The sequence below is a fragment of the Felis catus genome, chromosome B4 (assembly GCF_018350175.1).
Source record: "Felis catus isolate Fca126 chromosome B4, F.catus_Fca126_mat1.0, whole genome shotgun sequence".
In the NCBI taxonomy this organism is placed as follows: domain Eukaryota; kingdom Metazoa; phylum Chordata; class Mammalia; order Carnivora; family Felidae; genus Felis; species Felis catus.
Window position 1 is genome coordinate 62,461,848 of NC_058374.1, and position 19,050 is coordinate 62,480,897.

Consider the following 19,050-nt stretch of genomic DNA (forward strand, 5'->3'; position numbering starts at 1 on the left):
GTCTATTTCCTATAACTGCATGTGAATCTATAATTAATTGTCTCAACATAAAAACTCATTAGGGGTGCCTGGATGGCTCAGGTCATGATCTCACGGCTGGTGAGTTTGAGCCCCTTGCTTGACTCTGTGCTGATAGCTCAGAGCCTGGAGCCTGCTTCGGATTCTCTGTCTCCCTGTCTCTGCCCCTCCCCCTCTTGCACTCTGTCTCTCTCAAAAATAAAAACATTAAAAAAATTTTAAACATTTAATAAGCAAAATAAGAACAACAACAACAACAAAAATGCTGATGCCAGGTCTCCTGGCCTACAGTTCTTTATAAGCAACCCAAGAGATTATAATGCATAGCCAAGAGTAAGCAGCACTGTTCTAGATGCTCTCTCACTGACTCAGTTACAAAAGTACTGAAAGCAAATGGTGGGCTGAACCATGACAGAGGTTTTGCAGGATGAATATGCTGAAAAGACATTAAAGAAGAAAGTGAGTCTATCGGCAGGGGAACAGCTGAAGAATGCAGAAACACAGGAGAGAGTTGGAAGAGAGAAGAAAAACTGTCCCAGAGCCCCAGGAATCCACGGAAAGGCATGGGTGTGAAAGTGGTGACTCTCTGCTTGCCCCCCACCCCAATTTACTTTCTCATTGAATGTGGACCCGTGTTAGGTTGGTAGGAGGGTGACTGTTACTCCCTTTCTACAAATGATCAAGCTGAGGCTCAGAGAAGTTACATAACTTGCCCAAGATCACATGGCTGCTGTATGACAGAGCCAAGAGGAACCATTCCTCCCGACACGTTCACATCAGCCTTGGCTTAAGTAAACATTAAAAAAATAACAAGATTTTACCAAGTCATAAAAGGGACAGAAAATTGCGTATCTGATGGTTCAGACTCCTGTTTTAAGTATTTGGGTAAACCTTACCTAAAAGTGAGTCTCAGAATAAAGAGGACATGTTAAAAACATATTTCTTTGAAATTGTCTCTCAACTTCCATTAGGTAAAAACATACAAAAGCAGGAGCGCCTGGGTGGCTCAGGTGGTTGGGCGGCCGGCTACATCTCAGGTCATGATCTTGTGGTGAGTTTGAGCCCCGCACTGGGCTCTGTGCTGACAGCCTGGAGCCTGGAGCTGCTTCGGATTCTGTGTCTTCTTCTCTCTCTGCCCCTTCCCTGCTCACACTTTATCTCTCCCTCAAAAGTAATCAATGTTTTAAAAAAAATTTTTAAACCATACAAAAGTAAACTGTTTAGGCACATGCTTCAGCTTTTAGGGAGAGTAGCTTAGAATATAAGTTTTGAAATAATTATTGGCCCTCAAAAGTACGTATAGCACTTCTAAGCAAGATGGAAGATAAAAACTGTATGGCAAAGGCTCAAAATCTAAAGAAAAATTATCCATACTGACCTAGTTCAACAGGGTTCTCCAGACGCAGCAAAGACAGATCATCAGTAGGAGGGAACTGGGTGAAGCCAGGGTGAGTGTATACGGCTTTTACTGGTAGCAAATCACCGGTTCCTATGTTTGACAGGGAACTTCTTCCTATTACTAGACCATCTGTGATGGTACTTGTCATAAGAAAAAGGAGTGGGGAAATAGATACCACTTTTAATGAGGTTATAATTTTTCAAAATTACTAAAAATATACTGTGTAACATTTCTAATCTATGTTAAAATCTTTGTCATTTTGAATTCTTAGAAAATGGGGGTTCTTATTAATTCATCCCTGAGAAAAAGTATCTACTTTCTGGCCTTTGTAACATCAAACAAAAAAAAATTGATTTAGTATTGCTTGACAAGATTTATGATGACTCAGGGCAATGATTCCATGTATTATTATGATCATAATATTCCACATTATATGATATCTGTATATAATGGTCACTGACACCTATTCTGTAAGTTATAGTTACTCTTCCCCCTGATACAATGTTTCTCAAAGAAATGTCTAAGAACTACATGCATTAAATCTGGCATGAGCATTAAACATGCAGAATCCCAGACATAACTCATCAAATCAAAATTCAGAATTAAGATTCTAAGATTCCATTTATAGCAAACTCCCCAGATAATTCTGTGCACATGAAAGTCTTAAAACTGCATTAACAAGGAGAATTTCTTGTGATTTCTCTCTATCAAAGGAGTGGGGGAATGGTAAAGAAAATGAGTTTTTGATTCGTTGAAGGTTCCTACTCACCAAGTTATTTGAGCAGGTACTTTTATTATAAAGCCTATCTTTGAGACACTGAAACACTAGATCTACTCATTTAACTGTCCATTGTGCAGCACTGTCAACCATATCACCACTTCTGGAAGACCAGTATTAAAAACATCAATCTAACACTTCTTTGAGGGAGGAGTTTTCAGATACCTCCACATCACATGGAGACCAAGATTCAGCTAAAATGTTTAAAAATGTTTCTTTTAGGGGACATTCGTTAAAATTCTTTAAAAGTAGATATTTATTTTGAGAGTGGGTGTGATGATCAGTCATCAGAACAAGAAGGAAAGGGATTCACATTTGAGCAATGCCTGTGCTCTAGGCACAGTGCTAAGAAACCAATACAAAAATGTTAAGATATGATATCCACTTTATAGATGAGGAAAGAGGGGGCACTGTTGTTACTTTTTAAATAAACTACACCTAGAGGCAGGAAGCACCTTCTGTAATTAACAGCTCTTGGAAGTAAATGTATTAGTGAAGCAGGAGGTGTCATTGACCTAGTGTGCTCATTCGTTTGCATGATGGGGACTGTATCCTTGGGAGCTTACTGTTTCCTGGGATGCAGGGAGAGCAGGAGGATGCCCACCGTGGGCCCTCACACGGCTCCAGTGCCCCCTGCCCCACCCAGGCACACACCTAAAGTTACAGTGCGCTGCGGTCAGGACCCACTGCTTGGCGATCAGAGCACCTCCGCAGAAATGTTGTCCTTGGTGCTGCAGACTGACCAGCCAGGGCCACGACTTTGCAGGTGCTGCATGGCCACCAACCAACCTGGGCTCCCCCAGCCTAGTTGGCGGCACATTTGTATTTCTCTTAGACCCTTCCATTAGAAATGGGTCAACACCAGGAATTCCACAGGTGTCTGGGGTTGGCTGTTTTCCAGGACTGGTTTCTACTGTTACCTCTGAGAAAAAAAAAAACAACAAAACATTAGATAGAGGTGTTTATTAAAATCTATTAAAATCTCAGAATGGAGGTGTTTATTTCTTTTCTAGGTCAAAAACCAGAATTCTTAGCAAGACAGTAGATTCCTCTTTTCTTTCATTGTTCATAAAATGAGCAAAAAATCAATAAAGTTAACTAAAATATTAATATAGACAAATCAAATTGATTTTATTTAAAATTTTTTTTCCAACGTTTATTTATTTTTGGGACAGAGAGAGACAGAGCATGAACGGGGGAGGGGCAGAGAGAGAGGGAGACACAGAATCGGAAACAGGCTCCAGGCTCCGAGCCATCAGCCCAGAGCCTGACGCGGGGCTCGAACTCACGGACCGCGAGATCGTGACCTGGCTGAAGTCGGACGCTTAACCGACTGCGCCACCCAGGCGCCCCTCAAATTGATTTTAAAAATATTATGCTTAATCATGAAATTCCTGTACATTGTTCTTTCTTTGGCATTATTTATGTTATCGCAGTATAACACATCTAGACATATCAAGACTTTATACTAAACGTATTCCAAGTGTGACTTATATATAAAGGAAAAGCATAAGGGAAATTTCTAGCAATGTGTTGACTTCATTCTCAGATTTAAAAAGAAATCCACCAGGAAATTAAAAACAAGAGATTTTTCAAGTATATTCTGAAATATGAAGAAAATTTTCATGGCCTATAATTCGGGAATTGTAAGATAGGCTCATTTGTTAAATTCTTTACTTGAGAGGGGCGCCTAGGTGGCTCAGTCGGTTGGGCGGCCGACTTCGGCTCAGGTCATGATCTCGAGGTCCGTGAGTTTGAGCCCCGCGTCGGGCTCTGTGCTGACAGCTCAGGGCCTGGAGCCTGTTTCAGATTCTGTGTCTCCCTCTCTCTCTGACCCTCCCCTGTTCATGCTCTGTCTCTCTCTGTCTCAAAAATAAATAAAAAAAAAAGTTAAGTTCTTTACTTGGGATTTCTTTGTTTACACCAGAAATCCATTCATTCATTCATTCATTCATTTTTTGAGACAGCAAGAAACAACATGAGCAGGGGAGGGCAGAGACAGACAGACAGACAGACAGACAGACAGAGAGAATATCTCCCCAAGCAAGGCTCCACACTGTCAGCACAGAGCCCAACACAGGGCTCCATCTCAGGAACCATGAGATCATGACCTGAGCCCAATCAAGAGTCTGACGCTTAATGTACTGAGCCATGTAGGTGCCCGCCCCCCCCCCCCCTGGATTTTTAAAATAGCAACTGCCTTTTATGTTTATCATTATTTCTTAATCACACACACACACACACACACACACACACACACACCTGCACACACCCCAATTAACTATTTCCTCACATGATCTATATAAACTACCAAGGTCTTGTGCTTTAAGAAATGGTTTGAAATGACACTATGCTGTTTTGAGTATCAGAGAAGGTGACTACCAGGGAACCTATAAGCAGTGTTCCACAGGTTCTACTTTGATATATATGGTTCCTGTTTTAGTAAGTATTTTAAAATCATTACTTACCATTAATAGACAATTGGGTCCCCATATTACTTTTTTGTGAATACTTCTGAACTGTGTCTTCCAAAATGAGTTTAAAACCTCTTTCTCCCACGGACTGATCAGTCTTAAAGTTGATAGTCAGGTAAGCACCACTGGATATTAAGACAAATTCTTTCTTGGAGCCACATAGATGTGCTACAATACGAGATATATTCAATAATTAAAATAGTTCTTCTGGGCAGTAACATAGGTACAAGAGGGCAAAAAGAAGACGTTAAATTCTGTACTGTTAATATTGGTAAAGGAATGATTATCGATAATGTGAGAACAAGATTTGTGGGATGGAATTCATGATTTGACTGCAGCAAAGGAAGGGTATAGATTTGAAAAGATCAAAGGCAAAAGACTGGGCTAGCATTTAGTATGAAAATGATTTATAATTCTATGGTAATCTGTGATCATAAGAATGAGAAAGAGACTTGCTGGTGAAGGTAAATGGACAGAGAAACAAAAGTAATAGCGGACAACATTCTGGAATGAATGTTTGTGTCCCCCTCGCAAACTCGTTGAAATCCTAGTCCCAAATGTGATGGTGTTGGGAGGTAAGGTTTTCGGGAAGTGGTTATGTCATGAGTCTGGAGCCTTCATGAATGGAACTAGTATCCTTAGAATGGAGACCCAGAGAATCTCTCTTTTTTTTTTTTTTTTTTTTTTTTGCCATGTGAGGACAGGGCAAAAAGACAGCTATGGATTGGGAAGTAAGTTCTTACTAGACACCAAATCTTAGACTTCCAAGCCTCCAGAACTGTGAAAAATAAATGCTTGTAGTTTAAGCCATTCAGTTTACAGTATTTTTGTCATAGCAGCCCAAACTGGCTGAGACACACAGGCTGCCCAAATGCAGACTAATGATGATCCTTTCTTAATTCAGAAATTCAAAAGTTGTTGCAAAGGTGGTCCTGACAGTGATAGGACATCTATTGTAATTTAGCTGTACATGCTATAATTTAAGTTCTCTCAAGATAAAACAGTGATACACTATTGATGCACCTTTTTAAAGATAATGTTGTCTCACAAATCTGAGCAAGAAAGATAGGGAATAGGGGATAGTTAACCTCCACATCATTCTTATCTTCAAAGAATCTGTCTCATGAACTGGATTTGATGGGGAACTTTTGAGATACCCTATGTCAACAAACACTCCAGAAGTTTTAAAATAATGTAAATGGGAAAATGCTACTGATTAAAAAAAAAGATTTGGAGGTGAGGGCAGTTGGGGAGAAGAGAGAGAAAACAAAATATAGGATTTCCGAAGTCATACATCAGTGAAATCGTGTAGCTTAATGCTTAGAAGTACAGATACTATAACCAAACTGGTTTAGACTAGCTCTGCTATTTCCTAACCATGTGGCACTGGGCAATTTATTTAACCTCTCTGCCTCAGTTTTTCCATCTGTATAATAGAGATAAAAATTATATTCAAATGGGATTGTATGAGTTGGTATTTGCAAAGTATTATAAGTGCTTTTAAATAAAAATAAACCTCACCAAAATCTTTCAGCAAATCATTAGACAGATGGTTGCTGAACATGTGGAGAAGGAATCCATGGTCATGAGAAGCCAGCATGGGATTCTTAACATGCCACATTCAAGTAACCTAATTTCATTTTTTTTGAAAGAGCTAATTAGATGATGGCTAAGGGGAAGGAGATAAACTTAATGAATCTTGATTGCAGTGAAGCACTTAATATAGCATCTTATGATATCCTTGTGAACAGATAAAAAATGTAAGTAGATAATTATATGGCTAGGAAGTTTCACAGTTGATTAAATAGATTAAATAACCATACAACGTTAACCTGCAGGGAAGGTCTTAATGGTGTGGATATGGCTCTATCCTTGGTTCTGTCAAATACAGTATTCCAATTCATAACTTAGAAATATAACACATTTATAAAATGTGTAGTTTTTTTTTAATGTTTATTTATTTTTGAGACAGAGAGAGATAGAGCATGAACAGGGGAGGGGCAGAGAGAGAGGGAGACACAGAATCTGAAACAGGCTCCAGGCTCTGAGCTGTCAGCACAGAGCCCGACGCGGGGCTCAAACCCATGGACCGTGAGATCATGACCTGAGCTGAAGTCGGACGCTTAACTGACCAAGCCACCCAGGCGCCCCTAAAATGTGTAGTTTTAAAATAGGTGCCTGGATGAGAAGGGAATAGTGTCAATATGTAATCTTGGAGACTATTTAGTTCAATCTTTCATCTGACTGTGAGTCCTTGCTAAAATAACCCTGAACATGTGATTACTCACCTGGAAGATATGATGTAGAACTTATGAGCATTTTCTCTTTTTGAATGCTTCTAATTGCTAGACTGTTCTTCCTCACATTGGATCAAAAAACATCAATGTAACAGTTTCTCCCTGGTTCGTGTAGTACCCAAGAATATAAGTGTTTGAATCAGAGTGCTGGGTTTGAATCCCATTTTCTCTACTTATTGGTTATGTCACTGGAAACAAGTTACTTAATCATTTTGAGACTCGGTTTCTTTATATTTAAAATGTGGATAAATGTAACCTACCTCTACAGGATGGCTAAGAAAATTGAGACAGTTGTAAGTTTGTAGGACCGTGCCTGAATAATGGTAAATATTCAATAACTATTAGATATCATCAGTCAGAACAAATTTCATATATGGCCTGAGAGTCTCTATGAGAATTCCATAACTACTTGAAAGGAAGACTTATGATCCTTCTGTCTTCTCCAAGGTAAACACTTCTAAGCACCCACACCCTTCAGCATCCTGGTCATTGTTCTCTATGTTTGTTTCAGTGTTCCGGTTTGTCAGTGTTCCTTAAACACTTGACTAATGTTACTATTTAATAACCAGAATGGCAGGGCAACAGCCAGGCATATTAGACACTGACCATGAAGATTTGTGAGACTGAGCTAGTGCATGCCTGCTAAGTGCCAACACCAAATTTAATGCAAGGGAACGAATTCCCTTTACTTATAATCCTTTACTAACACTGCGCTGAAATTTTGTCATTTGACATCTCTAAAATTTTTATTGCAAACATCCTGCTTTCGAAATCACCACCTCCTATCTATCCAACTTATCAGTGTTTCTCTACTATAATTGTTTGATTTCACCATGACCTTCTAGCCATCAATCCCACAAACTTTCTAAATCTAGCAGCCTCCAAGAAAGAGATTTTGCTGTAAAGGGAAGCAGAGAAATGGGGTAATAGCTAAATTTCTTGTTCAATTTTATTTAAAATGATGGGTAATACTAGAACATGTTTGAAACTGATGAGAGTGGTAGAGGAGATCAATGATGTCCGAGAAAGGGTCACTTGAGGAAATCTGTTAAGGAGCTGGTAAGTCTCAAATATTCATCTCTAGCCCAATCTTTTCCTCTAGCTCCGGAGTTCTACCTTTAGCTACCAACTCAACCAGGATGTTGCCAACTCAACCAGGATGTATTATGCCACTAAGAATGTAACATGGCACAAACAGATATCTCCCCATGAGTCTATTTCTTCCTCTAGTATTCCCCATCTCTAGCCTCTCACTCCAGAGTAATCCTTGATTTGCACATTTAATTTCATACGCAATTCACCCAGAAATCCTATTAGTTCTGTCTCCAGATCTGTCCACTTTACTTGCACTCCACAGTTGCCATCCTCTTATAAGGCACCATCTGTCTATTGTCTAAAACAGATAAAATAGAACATTCTGCAATGATGGAACATTCTGAATGAGGGCTGTCCACTATTACATGCAACAATGAGCCCTTAAACATGGCTAATACCACCCTTTATTTAACTAATTTCAATGTAAAAAACAACGTGAACTGGACAGTGCAGATGTAGAATAACACAAGAGCCTCATAACTTTAGATATTCACCCTGTCACTCTAAAACTCACTCCCGACCCAGCAGCAGGAGCATTCTTCAAATTACTCCCTTGTCAAAAATCTTTAATGACCTCCCATTGGATTGGAACAAAATCCAAACTCATTACCATAGCCTGAGCTGCACAGTGGCAAGGCCTTCAGCCCACCTCATTCCTGTCTGTCCTCAGTCTCCAATCACTCTGACCCCTGACAGTTCCCCAATTTACAAAGCTTTTCCCAAATTCAAGGTCATTTTCTCACCAACTTTTTTTTCGTCAAATATTTACTAAGTGTTGGGTAGTACTCTACCCAAATGCTGGAGGTACAGTAATGAATATGAGACTAAGTCCTGCTCTCAGGACATTTCATTCTGGTGGAAGGAGACAGATTATAAATAAATGAATACTTTGCTAGGTCTTGATAAATGCCAAGAAGAAGACAGAGGAGGCCTACTTACATCATGTGATAGAGGCCTTAGATGAGGTAACATGTGAACAGATACCTAAATGAACTGAAGACATGTACCCTTCCTCTGCAACTTAACTCCTTCAGATTACTGCTGACAATCAATAATTATTTGATTATTATTTATTGTTATCTCAAATTATCATCTTCTTATTTATCGTCTGTCTTTCCAAGAGAAGATGGCAGAGATCATTCCTGACTTGTTCACCATTGTGTCTCCAGTGTGCCTAACCTATTAGGAAATGCTTAGTAATGAATGAATTTAACCTGTACATTTAATGTAGTATTTACTAGTTACGGATATCTTACATTCGTAAGATAGGGTAGGTAAATGAAAAACCAGGTGAAACTTAATTTTGATAATATATTTTCAATAAGATATTATAAAAGCATTGCAATGGAAACCATTGGTGGTGCTACATACCACTCCATTTACACTTACACAAATAACTAAAACCTGGTGAATTCTACTTAGGTAAACAGATTTATTAAGAAAAGATAATGTGGTTCCATTTTATCTGGGAGATTGGCAATGGGGTTCTATGTTCACTAGTTTGAAAATGATTACATAAATTGTATGCTTTGTGGAAATAAATTATATAAATATATAAAATTGTGTTAAATAAAATTGTATTAACTATCAAACGAATTGTGGCTTCCTTACTTTTTATAGAGAGTTATAGAAGCTAATAATAAAAATATGAGTAGCCTTATTTATAATCATTTGACACTTCTGAATTTTTTATTTATCAGAAATTTTACAGAGGAATAGTACTGCTAGACTGAAAATACTAAAGAAAGAGAAAAGTAGCCCCTGACATTCAGAAATGGGTTTGGTGGGGGCACCTGGGTGGCTCAGTTGGTTAAGTGTCTGACTTTGGTTCAGGTCATGATCTCATGGTTTGTGGGTTTGAGCCCCATGTAGGGCTCTGTGCTGACAGCTCAGAGCCTGGAGCCTGCTTCAAATTCTGTGTCTCCCTCTCTTTCTGACCCTCCCTCACTCATACTCCTGCTCACTCTCTCTTTCTCTCTCTCTCAAAAATAAACATAAAAAAAAAGACATGGGTTTGGCACTCACAACTAGACCATGTTGTTCTGCTGTTAGACATAAACATTCTTACAGAACATCAACATCAGATAGGACTCTCTGAATCTGTGATAAAGTGTGACAAAACACAAGGTTGTGTGCAACCACAAAAATACCAAACATCGACCTCTCTTGGCTAAAATGAGGGCTTGCCACTTCTTTGCCAAGTGCAGTTTTACCCTTGTTCGAGTCAGGCCTCCCTATGATTGACATGCCTGTCATAAAATTACTGTACTTCTTAACAGCAACCAATCTTGAGCCAAGTCTACTTCCTTAGACCCTCTCCAAAACCACCTAACCAAAGCCCAAATCCCACACTAGGTTCTTTCTAACTCTCTCTGAGATACCCCACGGTGTGATCCCGGGGTCTTTGGCTGTAGGACATTGGTGAGAGTTAAGGTTACAGGGTCTGATGCTATAGATACCTTATATTAATCTCAAGGAGAACTGATATGTTTTATCTGCCTCCCGCCCCCCGCCACATTAGTGGCTTGAAATTCTTTGATAGGAAGTAAATTTACTGTTAAGAAAAAGTTAGGTACCTTTAGAATTTCAAAGCAAATTGCTGAGCTTGCTGGTGTTATAAATCAAATGATATCACATTAGAGATCAAGGTCCCAGAAAAAGATAGTATCAAAACTTTCCTCTTGCTCTTTGGGATAGGTGGTTTGTAATGGCATCCTGAGGAGAACTTGTTGGAGACTGAAGAAGGTGATACAGTATTGGATTATAAAATCTTTGGAAAAGTTTTCTTCTATGACTCGGTCTGAGAGCAGGACATTGCCTGACATTCAAGTGTGATAGACACCATGTGGTCAATAAACCTCTGAAGATTATTCAAGCTAATTGGACTTTTTTGCCTTTTATATTTACCCTGTGTCTAAAAAGGGCCACTCTTACTGTGAGGATGAAACCTGAGTAAACACATTTTCAAAAAGTTACCTAAAAACGCAGTACAGTAATTGAACCTCATAAAATACAGGACTTCTGGAGAAAAAACAGAATCAGAGCACCCCCTAATGGTAAAATGAGACAGGAATCAGCTAAAACCAGGAAGAGCTGGTGTTACAGGTAAAGATCCAGGGAGTCCAGTGGTCTCAAGCTCATCCCATTGTGCTCAATTAATACTTCTTTGGCATTCTGATGAAGGATCTCATGAAAAATCACTGACAACAAATTACACGTTTCCTAAGGCAAATGTAGGTCATGTTTTCCACATATATGCATTATATAAATGCCACTTAATGTAGGCCATTGAAGAAAGATCAGCTTACCAAGTAATCTTGATTGCTGATCTGGTCCATCATAAATACTGACATAATCCCACTCACAGTTCCAAGATTCTTCTGTTGTAAAGTCTTTAATCACTGCCTTCGTTTTATTTCCTGATGCAGAATAAAAAATCCAAGTGCAGTTCAGCATGTTGGGATAAATGTGAGGATAATTGGGAGATGTGATCTCAGTAGAACTAACTGAGATCAAATCCAATACTGGACATCCTGAAGCAAAATAAATAAATAAATAAATAAAATATTTAACACAATAATCAAAGAGTAGAGTTATTTTCTGAGTCTAGCTGTAATGACAACCAGGTCATTACAACCTAAACAGCAGTGTACTTTAATTTCTGTCACTCCTCCTTCATACCCACAGTTCCAAATGACTTTTGTTTTGAAAAACTGACTTCTCCAGAAGCAGGCAGACTGAACTCATTTGACTTCAGTTCACAAACTGTGAACTACTAAACCACCCACCATCTACAGTTCAGTGTAGTTTTGTTGTTTATATTTAATACACAATCTTACTTAATGTTCACAATCAGGAGAAATAGATTTTATAATCTTTAGTCCACAGATAAGTGATCTATCACTTTGATATGCAATAGATATGTCTTGAGACTTGTAGGACTTTCCCAGATTTGTAACTACCACAGCAATATTTCATTTCCCACACAGTGCAGGAAAAGATAACTTCGACACCACAAAGTGGGAACGGAGAACAAGGGAAGCAGGTTGAGAAGTTGATCTGGGTACTCAGTTAGATTGAATTCCTGAATAAATTATGTGCTCCTAAAGTTCAGCCTCACAGCATGTACAATTCAAGTGCAAACATTTACTAGTTAGGGAAACTCAGGTAGTGTTCAGATAGCTGAAATATAGAAATTAAGATTCACAAGGGTTAAGGGGCTACACCAAAAAGAGAACTGAAGACGTCAGTGACGTTTGGGGCCTACTCCAAATGTTATAGGTATCATCCAACCTAAATTTAATTACATCCAAAAACTGATTTACTTCATCAATAATCTTAACATCTTAGTTTCATTCTGCAATGGTCCAGTAAAGAAAAACAGCAAAAATATATATGTAATCCAAAAGACATAAAATATATGGAAAGAATGGCAATGAATAGACTTCAAACAGCTACGACGATTCCATAGACAAAACAGATGGGTTTCTCGCCTATTAATTGAATAAGGTGCTACCTCCCCACCCTCAGTTCCCTAATGTGCCCCAGGTCTCCACTACCCCCAAAATTTGACATAAGGATCGCTTCTCGGCCTTTTGGCTAAGATCAAGTGCAAAATTTGACCTAAGGAGATTAATACAAATACACATTTTACTATAAAGTGACTAGAATCAGGCCACAAATACCTGAAAGTGTTTGACAAGTCAAAGTACACTTCTTACTAAATTGTGTTTAGCGGCAGTCATTTTCCACTCTATTTTCACAATATCATATAACCAAAGCAAGCCAGCTGGATTCCTTATCTCCTTTTATGGTCTTACCTTGATCATTAACTTTAATTTTTCCTTTCACGGAATCTAGAATAAGAGAATACTCAGCATCAATGCATCCAACTAAATATTTTATATTCCTTTATTCTTCTGATTATAAAAGTGATACATGAACCTTGCAAAAAATTTCAAAATACAGAGTCCAAAGAAGATAAAAAATCTCTTGTAGTACCATCCAGTAAGTAACCAATACTCATATTTTAACAAATCTGGCAAAGTCTTTCCTATGGTATATATAAAATATTTTAAAAAGCTGTATGCCACTTTACGCCATTAAAACCATTTTCCTCCACTTAATTTATTGTGACTATTTTTCCATACTAAATATTTCACATAAATTTTAATGATTCTATATTTTTGATCCACATAGATGTAACATCATTTGTACCAATGTATTTTAATTTATAATTTCAAAATATGAAAGATGAGTCAGATCTTTAAAAACTACACACGGGGTATACATTTTGCTGTCATTGAAAAATGTCTACACTAAAGGTGTTCTATGTTTATCTGAACACATAAATTGAATATATGTAATAATGGGCTCCTGAGTTGACACCTACCCATACACTGGTTCTCAGCCAGGAGGATTCCCATTAGTAAACGGAAGCATTCCTCACTCATTCACTGGATACGGAGCTACCTCCTTACCCTCTTCTCCCTAATTGGCCCCAGCTGAAATGTCATTTCCTTTACTCAAACAATTGTTGCACACTATTTACTAGGCACGGTTGTAGGTTTTGGAAATAACCACAGTGGGGTATGTTTGGCGGCACTGAGGAACAGCAAGAACAGTGGTGTGCTAGTGCAGAGTGAGCATAGGGGAAAATGATAGGAGAAGAAGTGAAGGAGGTGGCTGAGATCCAAATTATATAGCATCTTGTAGACCACTCTAAGGACTTTGAATGAGCTGGGAAAACATTGGAGGATTATAAGCAGAGGAGTAACATGACAATCTAAATTATTCATTTTAAAATAGTCATTCTAGCTGTTATGAGTAAAACAGAGTAAACAAAGACTTGTATCAGGATGCTATGGTAGAACTGCTCAGAACTACTTGCTGGAAAGCTCAAAGATTAACTATACACAATATGGGATATGAGAAGATAAGTCAAGAACGACCAATATCCTTACCTCGAACAATTAATTAATAAATGGGAGTTGTCATCCACTGAGATGGGAAATAATTGGTGAAGGAAGGAATCTGGAGTCAGGGTAAGAAATTCAGAGTTCAATTTTGGTCACATTAAATTTGAAATGCTTATTAGATATCCAAGTGGAGAGGGAGGTGATTGGTGATACAGTGCTGGAGGTCAAAAATAAAAAAGAATTTGGGACTACATTTGGGAGTTATTTGTGTACTGATGGTATTGAAATCTAGGAATTGGGTGAGGTCACTAAGGAGTGAGTACAGGTAAAGAAGAAATGAGAGTCCAAGACTGGGTCCAGGGACACCTCTACCTTTAGTGGTAGAGAAAACGAAGAGCAACCAGCCAAGAGATGCTGAAGGAGACCAGTGAGGTAAGACAACAGCCAGAGAGTGGTTTCCTTCAGGCCAAGACAAATAGATTCCAAAAGGAAGGTGAGCTTCTCTGGGCCAAATGCTGTTGGGGCTGAGAAGGAACTGTTGGATCTGGACATGGGGATGTCATTAGTAACTTTGCTAAGTCCAACGCCTGTGGAATGGTAACAAAGAAAGCCCTATGGGAATGGATTTAAGAAAAAAATGAGAGAGCAAAAGAGGAGACAGTAAGTAGAAATAAATTTTATGGCCTTTGTGATAAGAGAACAAACAAACCTTAAGTTTTCCTACAATTCTATTACCATCCTTTACCAAACTAAACAAGATCCCGCCATTGTATATTATTTTTGCATATCATATTTTTCCTTCAAAACAGTACAGTTCTTTCTTCACTCTATACTGTATGATTATTTGATTACTGACTATCTCCTCCACTAGACTATAAACTCTACTAGGGCAGAGACTGTTACCAGACTAAATTAAATACTTTTAGTAGAAATGTGTCTCCAATTGTATTCCAATTACATTTTTTAATGAGTATAAATTGATTAATCTCTTATTAAAAGTTTATTTACTTTAGAGAGAAAGAGAGGAGGCAGAGGGGCAGAGAGAAAATGGAGACAGAGAGTCCCAAGCAGGCTCCACACTGAGTGTGGAGCCCCACTCAGGGGTCAGTCTCATGAACTGTGAGATCATGACCTGAGCCAAAATCAAGAGTCAGATGCTTAACTGACTCAGCCACCCAGGTGCGCCTAAATTGATTAATCTTAAGGATGGAAGCAATTCTAATAACTTCCAAGTTGCAAATGTTTTCTCCATGATACCCAATTTCTATGATTTGCAATAGTTCTAGATGAATAGTTCTGATTTTTCATAATGTTATTGGTGTCTTCACCCAAACCATGGCAATGTAGGCCAAAGCATATTTTTAAATAATCTGACTGCAACCAATATAAATGAACTATCCACCAAAAAAATGAAAAACAACAAATTGCTCTTGATATTAGCACATTAAGGAAATTAATTTCAAAAGAGAAAAACTTTCTGAAACTTTAATGCTAAGGAAAAAGTTTCCTACTATATTTTTATAATCACCTAAATATCCAGAAAAATAGACAAAATTCTTAGGTGCTATAAGAAAAAAATGATAAATCTGATTGATATTATACTTTATAGAGGTTTAGCTGGAGGCCTCCACAAATTGCAGAAGTCATACTTTAAACACGGTCTTTTCTTCTCCCCTAAAGCTAATAGAGAATTCAATCTGTTTATTTAATGACAGATTTTTCCTAATAAAGCACAAAACAAACAAAAATATATTCATAAACATATATGAAAGCAATAGACTTACCGGGAATATGAAAAGAATATCTCAAAGAAAATTCTTCCAACCCCAAACTGACATTGTATGTGAAAATCAACATCATTAGAGGACCACGAGATTTTAATGAAGGTGAATTTCCTGCACATAATTTTCCTGGCCCAAAATAAAGAAAAAAACAAAGAAGCATACAAAAACTTACTATTCATCAAAGCAAAGGTTATTGAACAAAGTAGGAGAAAAACAATCCTGTTTTTTGAAATTACAGATTTATACTGTATGCACTCCCAAGAATATAAAAATGAGAAAATTAAGCAGAATAAAACCCAGTTAGAATAGAAAGAAAGATGTTCCAGATTCCTGGAATCTAAGCAGTTCTAAGGAAGGGGTCCTAAACCAAACAAAACACAGGACTCAGTTCTTACAATGTCTGGAAATAACCTAGATAGATCTTTTTTTTTTTTTTTTAAGTTTGTGGGGTTTTTTTTTTTGTTTGTTTTTTAATTTTTAAGTAATCTCTACACCTGATGTGAGGCTCGAACTCACAACCCCGTGATCAAGAGTTGCATGCTCCATTGACTGAGCCAGCCAGGTGCCACTAGGTAGATCTCTTTAAAGTGATGTATTATAAAAGAAGATGATGTGGTCTAGCTAAGTCCTCAGGGAACTATATATCTATATCTAGGGAACTATATGTATAGCATAGCTAAATGAGTAAGAGGCAAGATGTAGCAATTAGCATGCTTCCCATGACAAACCATTTCTAACTTTAAGTGATCATATGTAGTATTTTCTGAAACATTCTAACAAAGGTAGTTTGCTCTAAACACTCAATAGTATCAAAGTTTCAAGTCAACAATTCTAAGAATTAAGCTTTTCACTATTACAGAGAAACTCTAACCTTTTTAGTAAACAGATGGCCATAGAATCAACTTCATTGTGTCAAGAAACAAAGTAAGAGATTTACTGCAGATTGCATAGTAACTGATATGAGAATATTCACTAACCTTTCTTATCTGTGAAAAGAGGCTAATGGTTAATCAGAGCTTTATGCTCTCAAGATCATGTGGATCCATGGTTTGTCATTTCTTGTAAAATGAACAGAATAAAAATCAAAGCTTTGGAGATTCTGGTTTTAACTTGAAATTTAATCACAGCTGAGTGATCCAAAGATATTGGAGCCTATACATTTATTTTTACAGATTTGAAAAATTTTAATACTGATTTGTTAACATTCCCTACGTTATTTACCTTAAACTTTTCTCAGAGCTGTTGAAAATCTCAAATTTGTTGTTTTTAAATTTTGTTCCTATTGGGGTAGAGGTTTTTAATTTTACAGGAATTTATTGACAATTTCCTGTTTCTTCCATTGCTTTTATATGAGAAGGTCCTTCTCCATCAATAAATATTTACCCATTTTTTCTACTTTGTATGGCTTAAGAAAAATGCTTAACTCTTTTCAATCAGCTCTTGTACAAAATTATGAAAAATATAATTTATATTTTCCTCTCTGATTTGTAAAGCCAAATTTCTTATACGTTCCCTTTTGGTCTATTTATTTCTACTCATGTGTGTTTCTGTGTGTATGTACTAGTCTGTTTTAATTATCATTGTTTTAAAGTATGTTTTAATATCTGATAATGTGCCTCATCACAAAAAAAAATCAAAACCTTTGGGGACTCTGGTTTTAACTTGAAATTTAATCAAGACAGTCTCTCAAAACATTTTCAGATAGTCCTATTTATTGTACAGATAGATAGTTATTATCAGTTTCTTCCTCACTCTCTGAAAAAAAAAATTCCTATGGGATTTTTCTGGGAAATATACTATATTTATATATTAATTTAGTGTGAATTAATGTTAATTCTGTCTTCCAGGTTTAGAACATGGTACATTTCTCCATTCCTATCTGTATGTTTGTGTGTATGTGTGTAAAGTTTTATATTTGCACAATAAATCTCACAGTTAATTTTAGGGTTATGTCAAAAAAGAGATCAACAAGCCCAAAATGGAGTCATTTATGTGAGGCCATGTCACTAAACTGGGGTTTAATACCTAACCCAATTGCAGTTCAACCTCCCCCAGAAAATGCAGTCTTAACCAGTCAGTCGGGAATATTCTGGTTAGCACCAATGAAGTAATGTGTCATATGGGCCCTCTCCATTCCCCAAAGGAAGAGGAAGTAATCTGTATAAGAGTCTCTTTTCTTTTGCTAACTGTCCTGCTCTTTTTTTTGTCTATAAAGCCCTTCCATTTTGTATAGCTCCTCAGAGTATCTCTCTACTTACCAGATGGAATGCTGCCCAAGGCAGGAGTCCCTTGATAAAGACAATTAAGTCTTCACATTTATTCGGCTGAATTTTCTTTAACAGATATTCTTATAGTTTTTTGTTGCTAATTATAATGATTTTTCCATTCTATCTTCTATTAATTTTACTGGTATGGTTTTAAGGGTATAATCGCTGTATGTTTAATTTATATCTATTTTTCCTTATGTGACATAGTTCTACATAATACATTTTTCAATATTAAACTATCCTTGCATTCTTAAGATAAATCATATTTGGCTATGTTTAATAGTGAGTAACCTACTGACCTTAAGCACTGAGTTAACCCCCAGAACTTGTATATTTAATTTGCAAAAATTGAAATTTTAGGAAGTAGGAAATAGTACATATATTTTATGAACTTATTCTAAGATAAACAGGTATATAGTTCCATTAACATTCTGAATTATAACTGACATAGCTAATATACTCTTCCCTCTTTTTTATTTCTTTGTTCTTCCAAACTTTGTGTACTCTGACAATGCATTCATGGAGAGGCATTAGTGAAACATCAGTCTAATCTTTTCTTCTAAGCAACACAATTTTAAGAGTAAGAATGAAAACGTATGTTTATAATTCAAAGACAGCAGAAGCTTGCTCTCTTTTATACTGATTAACATGCATTCTTCCATTTAATTCCCAAAACAATCTCATTGGCAGTACAAGTAAAACATCTTATAAGGCAGGAAAGGAAGAAGTGTAGATAATTTCCAAGGATCCAGGGCACAGATTCTGCATTCTCCCCATAATAAGCTGTGGCCTTGTTGGTGCTAAATGGGCTCAGGAACCAGGAACTATCAGTGTTTATTAACATTTCCTCAAGTAGAAATACAAAGATTTTGAATGCACCTACTTCTGGGATGGTAACATAAGTTCAAAGAATAAAAGGACAGTGTATTAGCAACTGGCTGTTTTATCAATTCTGGCAAGATCCTACACCTAGGGAGAGAGGAACACTGGCATCTGGGCCTTTCTTAGGGAGTCAAAGGC

General features: G+C 37.2%; 1 protein-coding gene across 7 annotated transcripts in view; it reads right to left on the reverse strand.

Annotated features, from left to right (window-relative positions):
* Window positions 1–19,050, reverse strand: part of OVCH1 (ovochymase 1) — an 82,665-nt gene that overhangs the window by 6,675 nt on the left and 56,940 nt on the right. For all 7 annotated transcript variants that reach the window (XM_045061607.1, XM_045061609.1, XM_045061608.1 and 4 more), the window contains 6 exons: window positions 15,764–15,889; window positions 12,882–12,917; window positions 11,370–11,594; window positions 4,664–4,837; window positions 2,850–3,117; window positions 1,397–1,557 (listed from right to left, as the gene is read on the reverse strand). In XM_045061607.1, coding sequence (XP_044917542.1) covers window positions 1,397–1,557; window positions 2,850–3,117; window positions 4,664–4,837; window positions 11,370–11,594; window positions 12,882–12,917; window positions 15,764–15,889 — 990 coding nt within the window. The remainder of the gene's footprint in view (window positions 1–1,396; window positions 1,558–2,849; window positions 3,118–4,663; window positions 4,838–11,369; window positions 11,595–12,881; window positions 12,918–15,763; window positions 15,890–19,050) is intronic.